At 43.3% G+C, this 12,486-nt stretch overlaps 1 protein-coding gene across 1 annotated transcript in view; it reads left to right on the top strand.

The window, feature by feature from the left end:
* Nucleotides 1-12,486, top strand: part of LOC148014911 (uncharacterized) — a 42,607-nt gene that overhangs the window by 15,701 nt on the left and 14,420 nt on the right. The window contains exons 4-8 of the mRNA XM_087665018.1: nucleotides 15-59; nucleotides 698-950; nucleotides 1,409-1,505; nucleotides 2,029-2,109; nucleotides 2,279-5,466. Of these exons, the coding sequence (XP_087521144.1) occupies nucleotides 15-59; nucleotides 698-950; nucleotides 1,409-1,505; nucleotides 2,029-2,109; nucleotides 2,279-5,466 (3,664 nt within the window). The remainder of the gene's footprint in view (nucleotides 1-14; nucleotides 60-697; nucleotides 951-1,408; nucleotides 1,506-2,028; nucleotides 2,110-2,278; nucleotides 5,467-12,486) is intronic.

Raw genomic sequence — 12,486 nt, 5'->3', positions numbered from 1 at the left:
TGGTTAACTTGCAGGTTGGAGAACCGTGGTGCTGAGAATGATGTGGAGATTGTACCGCGGTATTCCGTAGTCCTACATACTCATAAATCTATACACCGAAAAGGAATAAAAGGCAAAGCCTATGCAATGTAGAATAGACTATTTAGGAGAAGAAAATCCTTTTAGGTGGAGTAGAGTCTGTATTGGTCATTTTTCAAGTTGAGTCAAACATAGATGAATTCTCTTATTGTGATCTTGACCAACTGGGCCATAATTGCATGATTATTAATCACAAACATTATTGTTGAAGGCTGGTTTCAAGGTTTACAAATCTCTACTTTCATGTTGCTATTTGCAATGTTGAGTAGTTCAACTGTACCATGACTGCTTTATCATTAATTACAGTCTCCAGTGTTGAAAGACATGTGATTATCAACCACAACCTCCACTGCTGAAATTTGTTTTTAAGGCTTGCATATCGATAAAGAGACCTAATGCATGGCTCCATATGCTTGAGTAGCTTTTAGCCTGGGTCAGTCGATGTTAAAGATGTTAAATTGTGTGTGCTTTTGTAGATATAGCTTGGTTATTTGTCCTGCTCCTGGTTATACTAGAAATTTGTCTATTTCAATGTTTCTATAGTTTCAGAGTGTCCTAGTGATATGGTAGTGTTTAGAATGGGACAGAACAAGTTGGAGAACTGACATGTGAATTGCAGAGGGACATTCAGCTGGGGAAGCACTGGGCGAACTCCTGCAGGTGGTAAAACAGGAAACACAGACACAGCACCTGTGCCTTCTGCTACAGTTGGGACTTTGACTAGTCCTGCAAAAGTGCAAGGTGGTTCAATTTCAGATAATGACATAGAAGGATCTTCAGAGACTGCTTCAAAAACTTCTTCAAGTGGAAATGGTACACAACCTTCTTCTGCGCCTGGAGCTACTAGCAGGGTTTCAGATGTACCCTCAAAGGTATGGCTTAGGAAATGTTATAGGGGTCATAACTGTCACCTCATGATTTCTAGTGCAGGTATTATGCATCGATTACAGTGTAAGCTGCATTGACTTCGTTCTGGGTGATAAGTGGGCCAGGCTGTTCCAAGGGTTCTGTTCAAGGCTGGGTTGCTTTTAATGTGCTTTGCATATTTAGAAGGTCCGGATGCTTTTTGTTCAAGGCTGGGTTGCTTTTAATGTGCTGTGCATATTTGGAAGGTCTGGATTCTTTTTGTGTTCAGTGAGCCATAGTTATTTCTTGCTTCAAGTTCTCACCCTTTCTGATGTCAGCTCAATGATGCCCTTGGGCAAGTTGGGGAAAAGAATATTTTGGAAAACCTCTTTGTTCTATTTCCTTCTAGACTTATATGACTTGGAAAGTGAAAGATTGTCTACTTCCCTCTCAAATGTTTTCTTGTTGTGCCACTTATCCACAGCTAGAAAACCAAGCGCATCCTGATGGTTCTACCTCAAGTATTGTGGACTCAGCGGCACCAGAACCTCAGAAGAATTCCCAATCTCAGCCTCAACCAAGTGAGCATTTGTTTGATTAAATCTAGTTAGGCATCTTAATGGCCTGCTGCAGTTGACACCTACATTGTCTCCGTAAATTGTTATTATCCATCCATTGTTGCTTTGATTAGTGGTCTAGGAACTTAAGAAGCCATAGAGTGGAACAATCACGTCTTGGAGGAAGTTATTTGGACATATTTGATCATGAGCTATCACTGATTGGACTCTCTGTACCGAGGTCTTTCATATTTCCTCAGAGATAGCTGAAGGTTGAGCATGGTGTGAGGGTTCATTTATCATTGTTCACCAAGGGGGGTTGGTGTTTCATTTCTTTGTTAATATGGGATTCTATGAAATGACTTCTTTCCTTTAGAGGGAGCAAATGTGGGTTGATAAGAATTACGGGCAGTGTGTTTAAGCATTAGGAATATCGGACATGATTTACATGCTCACTTTTTTGATTGGCAGATATGAAGCAAGAAGTATGTGACATATTGCGTGGAAAACTTGTTTTTGGCTAACATCAATAGTGACCTGCCTACAGGCACCACGCCAGTTAATTGTCCCACGTCAGCAGATGGAGATTTCTCAGAGAAAAATCAACCTCCTGTTGGAGTTTATCCAGGTTAGTGCAGGAGATTTTGTCCTGGATGATATGGGATATTTTTATCCTAGACTAGGATGTTTTGGGCTGTCAAGTATGTTTATGTAAAGGTCAGTGTTTGGACTTAAGTTAGTGAGTCACTCAATAGTTCCTTTGGTTGTATATGATGCTTCGTGTTGTGCCTTTGCAGGTGCAAATGGTTTTATTGGTGCAGGTCATGTAACTGAAGGCTTTGGTCATCCTGGAGACTGCTATAGCTTTTATCCCCCTTTAATTAGGCAGAGAATACGTTTAACAGGCAGTCATGCAGTAGCTATGGCACCTGGAGTCTATTCAGGCCCAGCACAATTTGAAGGAATCTACCGTTCTCCTCGCTTTGGCAGTTTCAAAGAGAGGGAAATGGTTATAGTGGCTATGGTTAGCAATCCTGGTTTTTATGGAGGCTATCTCCATGCTGGACCCCCAGAGCATTATGGGGGTCCTGGATTTTATGGAAGCTATCCTCTACAACAGGGGACCCCCGAACATTTTGGCATGTCAGGGCCTTCACACAGTGGTATGAATGCAGGATTCTTCCCAGAAGGAACAGAATTCTTTTGCTATGAAGGAGAAGGCCATTGTGAAGCTAAACAGGAGTACAAAAGACATGGAAATGGGTGGAGCACAGGGAGCTCCAGAGACGGTAGATGCTTTGGAATGTGTAGAGATGAGAATGGACGTGTCTTATCTACTGTTACTGTTCCTGGTGAATTTTCTGAGTCAGCGAAGCATGGTGTGTCTAAACAGGCGGGCAGACACTACTCTGGAGTACGGAATGGTGGCAATGTTGGTACTGTGGATGAACAAAGGGATTCTTCAAGGAGGCCACCCAAGGTAGATGGGTTGCTTGCTCCAGAGAAAAAGATTACTTTGTTGACCAAGGGGTCTAAGCGTGACTTGGCAAATCAGGAGCAGTCAACAAATTCATTGAGTGTTATTTCAGAAGTTCCTTTAGAGGAGAGTCAAGGGACTGGTGATGCAGAGTTGTTAAACATGCCTGCTGCAGCAGAGAAGGCAAGCCCTGAGAAGGACATTAGCAAGGGCACCATCTCTTCTGCTGGAGCAGAGAAGGTGAGCCTCGAGAAAGAAAGTAGCAAGGAGGCAAATTCTTCCAGTGACGACTGTGATTCTGTCAAGGTTGATGTTTGCAAGGCGGAGCTGCTTGAAGGAAGAGAAGGGAAACCTAATGACAAGCAGGAAGATGAGGCCCATGATGCTGATCAAGCAAAATATATGGATACAATAGTGTCAAGTGCAGTAGCATCTGATAATAGAAAACATGAAGTCAGGCAGGAAGTTGGTGTATCTAACCGCAATGAAGAGCTATCAAGGCAAGCATGTGCTCCTGAGGTTTTAGCATCTGAAACGTCCAAGTCAACAGGCTGTGAAAGCTTGTTGACATTGTCTTCCTATTCAGAAGATGCTTCTATGTCAAAAATTCTTTCATCTACTGATGAAGAGACAAATGGTCGAGTTGAAGGGAAATTGAATGGGATTGATGCTGCTGCCAATCGTAAAGGACACAGCAAAAGCAGTAGAAAGGGTTGGCGTCATAAAAATCCTTCCCTGAAAGGCGTCACCTGTTGTGATCTTACTAATGATGTTGAGCACATCAAGGACAACACAACCTCTAAACATGACCATGCAGGAAAGCCAAAAGTCAGTACTGTGCGTAAGGGAGAAAAGGGATCCAAGCCTGGGTCGCCTGTCGAAAAGTCAAAGCTAGATGCCAACGGTGTTCAAAGCATCAAGGACAGTCCAGCTGGAGATTCAGCCCTGAAAAGTGATCATGATCATGAAAGTTGGCATCATAAATATTCTTCCCTCAAAGGTCCTACCTGTTCTGGTAAGACTGATGATATCGAGTGCACTAAGAACACCACAACCTCTAAAGATGACCACACAGCAAAGCCAAAAGTCAATCTCATGAACAAGGCAGAGAAGAGTTCGAAGCCTGGATCACCTTTTGAAAAGTCTAGGCTAGAAAGCAACGGTGTTCAATGCATCAAGGAGAGATCTGCTGGAGATCTAACCCTGAAAAATAATGTTAACACAAAGGCAAGGGCTATAGGAGAGAAGGCATGGAAGCCCAAATCACCTGTTGAGAAGCCTAAGCTGGATTCAGTGGTGTCTGGGTCTCATAAGGGGAAACCTGAAACAAATTCATGTCAAGTACTGGCGTGTGAGAAGAAAGATGCCACTGAAAAAGAAAATAGACCTTGCCTGCCACCAGCTCAAACACACATCACTTCTGTAACAGAAGTTTATCAGGTGACTGGCTCTAATTTAGAAAGCAAGGTGAGCTCTAACACATCAACAGCAAAAGCAGACACTTATCAGCCTAAATCATCTGCTCTAGATGCTAAGCAGGATCCAAAGGTGTGTGGACCTTGGAATTCGAAGGCAACTCAGGTACTGGTGAGTGGCAGAAAGGCCGTTGCTGAGAAAGAATGGAGAGCCAGGTCACCTGTCAAGAAACATTCCTCTGATATGGAAGTCCATGAGGCAGCTGATAAAGCGTCAGTGGGCATACACAGCAAGGCAAGCTCTGAGATATCCATATCAAAACCTGATTCTCCTCAACCCAGGACTTCTACTACTCAAAAGGCCCGGCAGGATGCTAAGTTTTACAGGTCTCAGGATTGGAAGGCGAGTCTTATGCCAGTCAACAACAGGAAGACTGTTACTACCAAAGAATGGAAACCCAGGTCACCTGCTGAGAAAAAAAGGAGGCCTGATTCTCCTTCTATGGAAGCTTGTCAGGCAGCTGATGAGGTATCATCATGTCCAGAAAGCAAAGCAAGCTCTGAAATATCAACAGCAAGTAGTCCTCGGCCCAGAACTTCTGCTGAAAATGCCAGGCAAGATGCCAAAGTGTACATGCCTTGTGATTGGAAGGTGAGGCATATACCAGCCAATGACAGGAAGTTTGTTACTGAGAAAGAATGGCGACCCAGGTCATCAGCTGAGAAGAAAAGGAGACCTGATTTTCCTTCTGTGGAAGGTTACCAGGCAGCTGATGAAGTAAAGCCCAGTCTAGAAAGCAAAGCAAGCTGTGAAACATTAACAGTAAATTCTCCTCAGCCTAGGACTCTTGCTCATATGGCCAGACAGGATACTAAGTCTTACAGGCCTCGGGATTGGAAGGCCTGTTATGTGCCAGCCAATGACAGGAAAGCTGTTATAGAGAAAGAATGGAGACCCAGGTCACCGGCTGAGAAAAAAAGGAGGCCTGATTCTCCTTCTATAGTATCATCTGGTCTAGAAAGCAAAGGAAGCTCTGAAACATCAACAGCAAAAGTGGATACTCCCATTGAACGGCATAAGAATCACTTTAAGGTATCTTGCTGCTGACTATCCAATAGAAAGTTGAAAATTGCAGAAATGTGTTCCAAATTTCATGAAACAAAAAACTGCGAGAGAAGCTGTTGTGTGCCGAGACCTTTTTTCTATTTAATATTGCAAATAAAATGCATGTGTATCTGATCGAGATGAATATGTTTGTTGTAGTACTGATTGAAGACTTTTGAAGTGTCTTTAGAATTTACATTGAATTAGATTAAGTGCAGCTGGGAAATCTGTAGACCTACTTCTTTACCAGTAATTGTGCTGACCTAGATCATACAATGTCAATGTAGAGGCTGAATCATCACCCAACCATTGAGTACAACTCCCATGCACCAGTATATCATCTGTCCCAAGGCACAAAACAAAACAATTTGCATCAAGAAATAGCCAACTTTAAGGCATTCCTGGAGATGTGAGTTGGACATTTTTGGTGAGAGTGTTGAAAGGCCCTCTTAGACACCACCACTTCTGATTGGTTCTTGCTTTCACCAAGCAATGCCACTCTTATGCCTTGTTCCATCACCTATCTCAGCTCCCCTCCATCACTCTCTTCATCATTACCATCATCTCTCCATCATCTCGTTTTCTGTCTACCTGCTGTAGGTTGCTGCCCAGCCACCCTACCTCTGGAGGAGCCGCATGTCTGCTGCCTGCCTGCCTGCCCTGCTGTCCAGCATCATTGCCAGGTTGCTGTCATCTTTACCAGGTTGTTGACATCATCTGGCGGCCTGGGCATTGCCTGCTTGTAGCTATGTGGAACTGCTGTACCTGTTGCATGCACCATGGATGTCACATTTGCTGTCCTAGATGGGTGTTCCACTGCTGTACCTGTTGCATGCACCATGGATGTCACATTTTCTGTCCTAGATGGGTGTTCCACTGCTAGTGATTATCCTGTTGCTGTTCCCTTGCATCAGACACCCTCCATCAAATCTGGGTTATTGTTGCGTTTTGGTGTTCTCAGTCCTTTTCTCACCTCCTCAACATCTTTCATCACTCATGATCCATTCTCATTCGACGACAAAGTTTCACACTCCTTGCGCTCACTCCCATGAGAGTTAGATGCTGTTGGACAGACTTTCCAGAAGCGGCGTTTTGGGCCTGCCGTGTCTGTTTCTTGGGAATGCCGTCTCAGGCAGGGTAAAAGTCCTTTTCAAGCTGTGTTTTCATTTTCAGCTGCTCATTTCGCCTCTTGCCTGATTGTTTTCGCCTGCTGCACCTGCACAAACTGCTGCACACCTGCCTCAGCCCCCTGAAACTGATGCACACCAGCCTGCAGTCACCTGAGCAATGCTGAAAGCTCTCTTCTCGAAAGGTAAGCTTCAACTGTGAACATTCAGCCTGTTTTCCTGCAGATTTGAGAGCTGGATTTCTGCAAATTTCAGCCAAGTTATATGAATTTTTTTGTCTTGCTAGTTGTGTGTACACTATTTCAGCCCTTTGTGCCATCTGTTTATGATCATTCAGCCTGTTTTGCTGCAGATTCAGACCTGAATTTCTGCAATTTTCAGGCAAGATATGCTAAATTTTTAATCTTGCCAACCATGTGCATACTATTTTAGGCTTATATGTTGTTTGTTTGATGTTTGGGCAGCTTGCAGCCAACAAATTACCATGGCTCTCGATCCTAATGGGTCCCATGTTACTCTTTTATACTCTTACGTGGGGTCAGGTGGATCTAAAAAATGAAAATGCATTTTTTGTGGCATGGTGAAAGCAGGGAGTGTCACTCAGGTTAAAGACCATCTTGCTCATGTGCCGAGAAGGGACACAACTCTGTGTGCAAATGTGCCATGAGATGTGAAGCTTTCTCTTGATTTGTGGAGGAGTCAATGGCTTGGTCTTCCGATCAACACAGAACAAGACCAAGCCTTAGCCATATAGCTTAATAGGAGGGTAGCATAAGTGCAATTGAGCTATCAAAGAGAAGAAGGGTTGCATCAACTCTTGCTACAAGTATCTTAGTTTTAGCTTTGGTCTTTGAGTCATGTGCAACGAGGACTCCTTTGTCTTAGCTCGATGTTTCAAGTGCATCAAGAGATTCATTGTAGAGGGCTAGTATACAGGTTTCTATGCAAAAGCAAGCCATAGCTAAGGCAACTTGAGTTTTGATGAGATTGTTCATTAGGCGTGCCATTCTCTTCCATGTGGCTAAAACAAAGTAATGAAAGTGAACCATAAGAGTCATCAGTCACATTGGATGTGTATGGGAGGGTTCATTCTCAGAGGCACTACCAAAAGAAGAAGATATGCATTGAGGTTTAGTTGGAGCCTTGAAAAGATGCATAAAAGAAATATGGGTGTACCATCTTGTGTAATGGATACTTTGATGTCCGTAGTCTCATGTTGTAAGGGCACTATGTTTGTGAAGGCCATTGATGCCTCTTTGCTAGGCCTTACTGTGACAGGTGTATTTATATAATAGCACTTGTAGGATGTCATCTTGCAAATTGGGCCCAAATATGGTGTGCAGGTTGTGATTGATAATTGAAGTAATTGTGTCTCCATGGGCAGCATGTTAGAGGAGCTTTCAACCATTGTACAAACACCATGCGTTTCTCATTGTATTGATCTTTTGATTGAGAATATAGACAAAATTCAAAGGGTTGCCATAAGTATAGTCAAATTTGTGAGAAGGAGGCTCAAAGTCCTTATCATCTTTTCTCATTTAGCCACCTTGAGCACTTGAAACCCTTTTGCCACCAAACTTGTCTCCATCTTCATTGTGCTTGAGAGGTTGGTGTGTATTCACAAGGAGTTGATGTGCACTATATGGTGTGATGAGTTCATGTAGTGGAATGAATGTGATTATTCAAAGATCATGGCATTTCGGCTAAATGTGATGAATGATACTTGGTGAAAAGAGGTGGAGCCTTTGGTGAGAATCCTTAATCTATCTATATAGTGTTGTGCATCACCAATATGGAGCGTAGCATCATGGATCTCCTTTATGAATATATGGATAAGATAGGAGAGACTCTAAAAAAGAACAACTTGTTGCCCTTGAACAAGTAGGTAACTCTTTATTTCATAAATTGATAATATATTTGAATAACTGTTCTTGAATTGACATTTTACATATGTGGTCAATGCCGGCATCTTGATTTTTTTAGGATTGCTCAAATTATAGCTATGTGGGAGGGGAGATGGAATTGGTTTGTGTCATGAGGACATGTATTTTTCAAACCTCACTTAATATGTGGATTAATTTTTAATCACATGATTAAGTAAATGTTGCACATGTGAGGTGCAACTGGGATTAAAGTAAATTTACGAGCCCGAGACCCGAAGAAATCATGGGATGTCAAATGCAAAAGTTGCTATAAGATATGCGTCATAGGTACTTGGTGATATTTGGTGTCAGTTGTTGGCCTAGGTCATCCATTTGGCCATAAGTGTCAATTGGTGACACTAGAGAAGTGGTGTTTAATGATACCTAACGCTAATCTGATGGTCAAAGATGGTTGAAAGACACTCGCGAATGGAAGTTGCCAAGCCAAATTTTTTTATTGGCCACTCAGATTATTTTTCAGGGCATCGAAATAATTATTAGATTAATTCTTAGTATTTAAAGACTGAAAATGAATATTTAATTATGAAAAATGTTGGAAAAACCATTTGGGAAGGTTGCCACTTGTCAAAAATGCCCATGCAAGATTGAAAAACGTCTTTAGAGGTTGGAGAGGCATTTTTATAAATGGAGCCTGGAGGGGAGGTTGCTGGTTTGATTTACAGCCATTGGAGGACCTTTTGAGGTTGCCAAGGGCAGGAGAAGACCAATCAACAGGAGGAGACAACATCTACAGGCTGTTGAGACAGGGCAGTAGTAGTAAATGATTGATTTTCTTCAGTTCTTTGCATCTATAAGCTGTTGTGGCAGGGCAGCAGTTGCATTTGATTGATTTTCAGTCATTCTTCGTAACAAAACTTTGAATTTTCTCTCTCTACAGCTTTCCCTCTCATCTCCCAGCCATTTCTCAGCCTTGCTCTAAAGATCTCAGCATTTGGACCCTTGGAGGCTGAGAAATTTCAGATTTCTTTGCTGTAAACCCTAATTTGCGGTAGAAATTAGGGTTTAGTAGCAACCTCGGGAAGCGTGCTAGAAATTGGAAGCTCCAAGACTTGGATTCAACAAGACTGAAGCTGTTTTTAGCCTATTCAAGTGGAGGGACTAGCAAATAATTGAATTTGGGGCATTTTCCATCTCCATCAAAGCGGGTGAAGGCCAATTGATTGCCCGAATCATGGGGCAAATCAGGTTAAAGACTTGCTGGTGATTTTGAACAGCAGGAGGAGTTGGAATATCGAAAGGGATTGGAAGAATCCCATTGTAAATCAACTTTTTTTTCAATAAAGCTAAAGAAATACCGAAAGGGGCATCAATTTTGGGTCCAATCGAGTATGTAGTGTCTAAGATCAGTAGGTAAATTTGTATTTTCAGATTTGCATTAATTGTTTGCTATTGTAATTAAGTTGTAATCAGGGATCTACCACCCATCCACGGAAGGAAGACTGGTTGCAGTTTCATAGACCAATTCATACACTAATCCATGTCTTGTATCTTCTTTGGTGAGATGATTAGCAGTATGGAAGCGAGGAGCTAGATGAGGGATTCATGGAGTATATGACAAAGGTGATAGATGGTGATGTGTCCATTGCAATGAATAATCTTACTGTTGCTCAGCTAGAGAGGTTAGTTTTTTGTCATTGTAATCTCCAACTGCTTGAGAGACGCTATCAATTCCAAGTTAGCACATGGATGATATTTTTATTTTCCTAATAGCTTTTGGTCTTTGACACTTGAATGCCAATTGTAAAGATGACATATTTTTCTTTCTTTATGTCAAATAAAACCCAGTTAATTAATGACAAGATTAATATAGAAAAGATAAGGTTTACTGCAAAAATCACACCAGAGGAGCATGACACATATACCATACTCTATGAGGAGATGATAGTTTTGAGTCATACCATGTGCAACAGGATTGCTTTGCAGCATTAGAGAGTCATAGATGGAGCTAGCATTTCAATTGTTCCAGGAGATCTAGAGGCTTTTGATGCTTTGAGCTCATTAGTTGATGTTGATAGCGATGGGCCAGTGAAGAATCAAGATAATATCACCTCCATTGGTATAGATGATGCTTTTATAGATGATTATAGTGTTAGCAGTCATGCTTGTCATGCCTTGTCATCTCCTGCCTGTGAGCCTCAGTCTGAGTCAGACGAGGACATTAGGAGCTCTGACATGTGTTATGATGGGGGAGGCTAGTCACTCTTGACTGGCTGTCTTAGGATGTGCATTTCTTTTTGGCCTCTTCACTCTTGACTGGCTGTCTTAGGATGTGCATTTCTTTTTGGCCTCTTTTAGTGGGCAGCCACTGGCTGCTCGGCCACTGATGTGGGGCGCCCATTTTAGGGCATTTTTAGGGTTTGCGCCCATTTTAGGGTTAGGGTTAGGGTTTGTCCTTTTGCCTATTTATAGGCAAGCCCCCCTCCCCACTTGATCACTTGTCTTCTTGCAGATTCCGACACTCCTCCTCCCCCGTGGTGGTGCTGCCATCATCATCAGCCTGATTTGGTGCCCTCACTGACGCTGTGGGCTGCGTGCAAGGATTGATCAGTCTCCTTCCGCCTTCCCGTTTGTATTCAGCATTCATTTCAGTCAGTGCAGATTTCTCTTCCTTATTTTCTGCTTTCTCTCTCTCTCTCTCCCTCCGTGTTCGTATTCCCTCTTCCGCAGCGCACTCTCACATGGTATTAGAGCCGAAGGAGAGTACACGGAGCTGAGATTTATGCGGGAGATCATCCAAATCTTTGCGTTTGCTGCTGGCCTCATCCCCAACAGCCAAGGCGGCCCTTCTAGGAGGTCACCATCCTTGCGTTTGTTGCAGGCATCCCCTCCAGAGGCTACCACGTCATTAACCACCACTTCCTGCTTGCGTTTTCAGTCAGGGCGGCCACTCCTACAGCTGGGTGACATTTCTCCAGTCTGCGTTTTGCTGATCTGGCTATCGTTTCATCTCCAGGCGGCTCTTCTCCTGTTGGTGACCTATTCCCAGGCTGTGTTTTGGTGCTGGCAGCTTGTGTCTTGGTGCTATTCATCAGACAACCTTGCGTTTTGCAGCTCCAGGTGTCTATAGGCCTCTCCCGCCTGCGTTTTGGTGATTGGTGACCATACTGCTGGTCATTATTCGGCATCGGCAAAGTTTTCTTTGGTGTTTGGTGTTTTGCAGATTGGAAGATGTCTTCTCATCAGTTTACAGGCTTTGATGACTCAGATGACGAGCTTTTGTCTCGACACTCATTTGAATGGAGGCGTGATTTCTATCACGAGGACCGTCGTCCGGAGTCTATTCCTCTTTCCCTTCCCCCTTCTATTCATGTATCTCGGCGAGTCCCTTCCAGTGGGCCGAAGATGCAGCCTTTGGTACCCCCTGTACAAGTACCCGTACTTTCTCAGCTGCCCAAAGAGGACCTGTTGGATGGCTCCAACTTTTCTCTATGGTCCTGCAAGGTGGAGTGTATCTTGGACTCCTTCGATCTTTGGGAGCTTGTTTCTGTTCCTATTTCCCGGCCTAAGGTGGGTCCCGCAGATGGGACATCTATGGATCGTGCAGCCTTATGGGATCGGCTCAATTCTAGAGCCAGATCTTTCCTCTTTCTGAGTTTGCAGGATTCTGTCCTTGTTCATGTTCACAGGTTGAAGACTGCAGCAGACGTGTGGAGAAAGCTCGCGTCTCTCTATCAACAAAAGATGTTTGCCCACCGGATATCTCTCGAAAAGAAGTTGCGGATGCTCGCTATTGATGATAGTCCTTCCATGAAGGACCACATCAATAGATTACAAGATATGAGGGATGAGCTTGCATCCCTCGGTCGGATGATATCTTTTGAAGACATGGCTATGATTCTCTTGACTCAGCTGCCATCGCCTCGGTTTGATGTCTTCTACACCAGCCTTCTTACATCAAGGACCCGTGAGAAGCTTCTATGGGAGGAGCTATCCCTGCT

The sequence above is a fragment of the Lygodium microphyllum genome, chromosome 24, assembly GCF_053477565.2.
Source record: "Lygodium microphyllum isolate KBCC chromosome 24, Lygodium_microphyllum_v1.1.10, whole genome shotgun sequence".
In the NCBI taxonomy this organism is placed as follows: Eukaryota; Viridiplantae; Streptophyta; class Polypodiopsida; order Schizaeales; family Lygodiaceae; genus Lygodium; species Lygodium microphyllum.
Note: the sequence above shows the minus strand (reverse complement) of the source record. Positions and strands in the feature narration are given on the sequence as shown.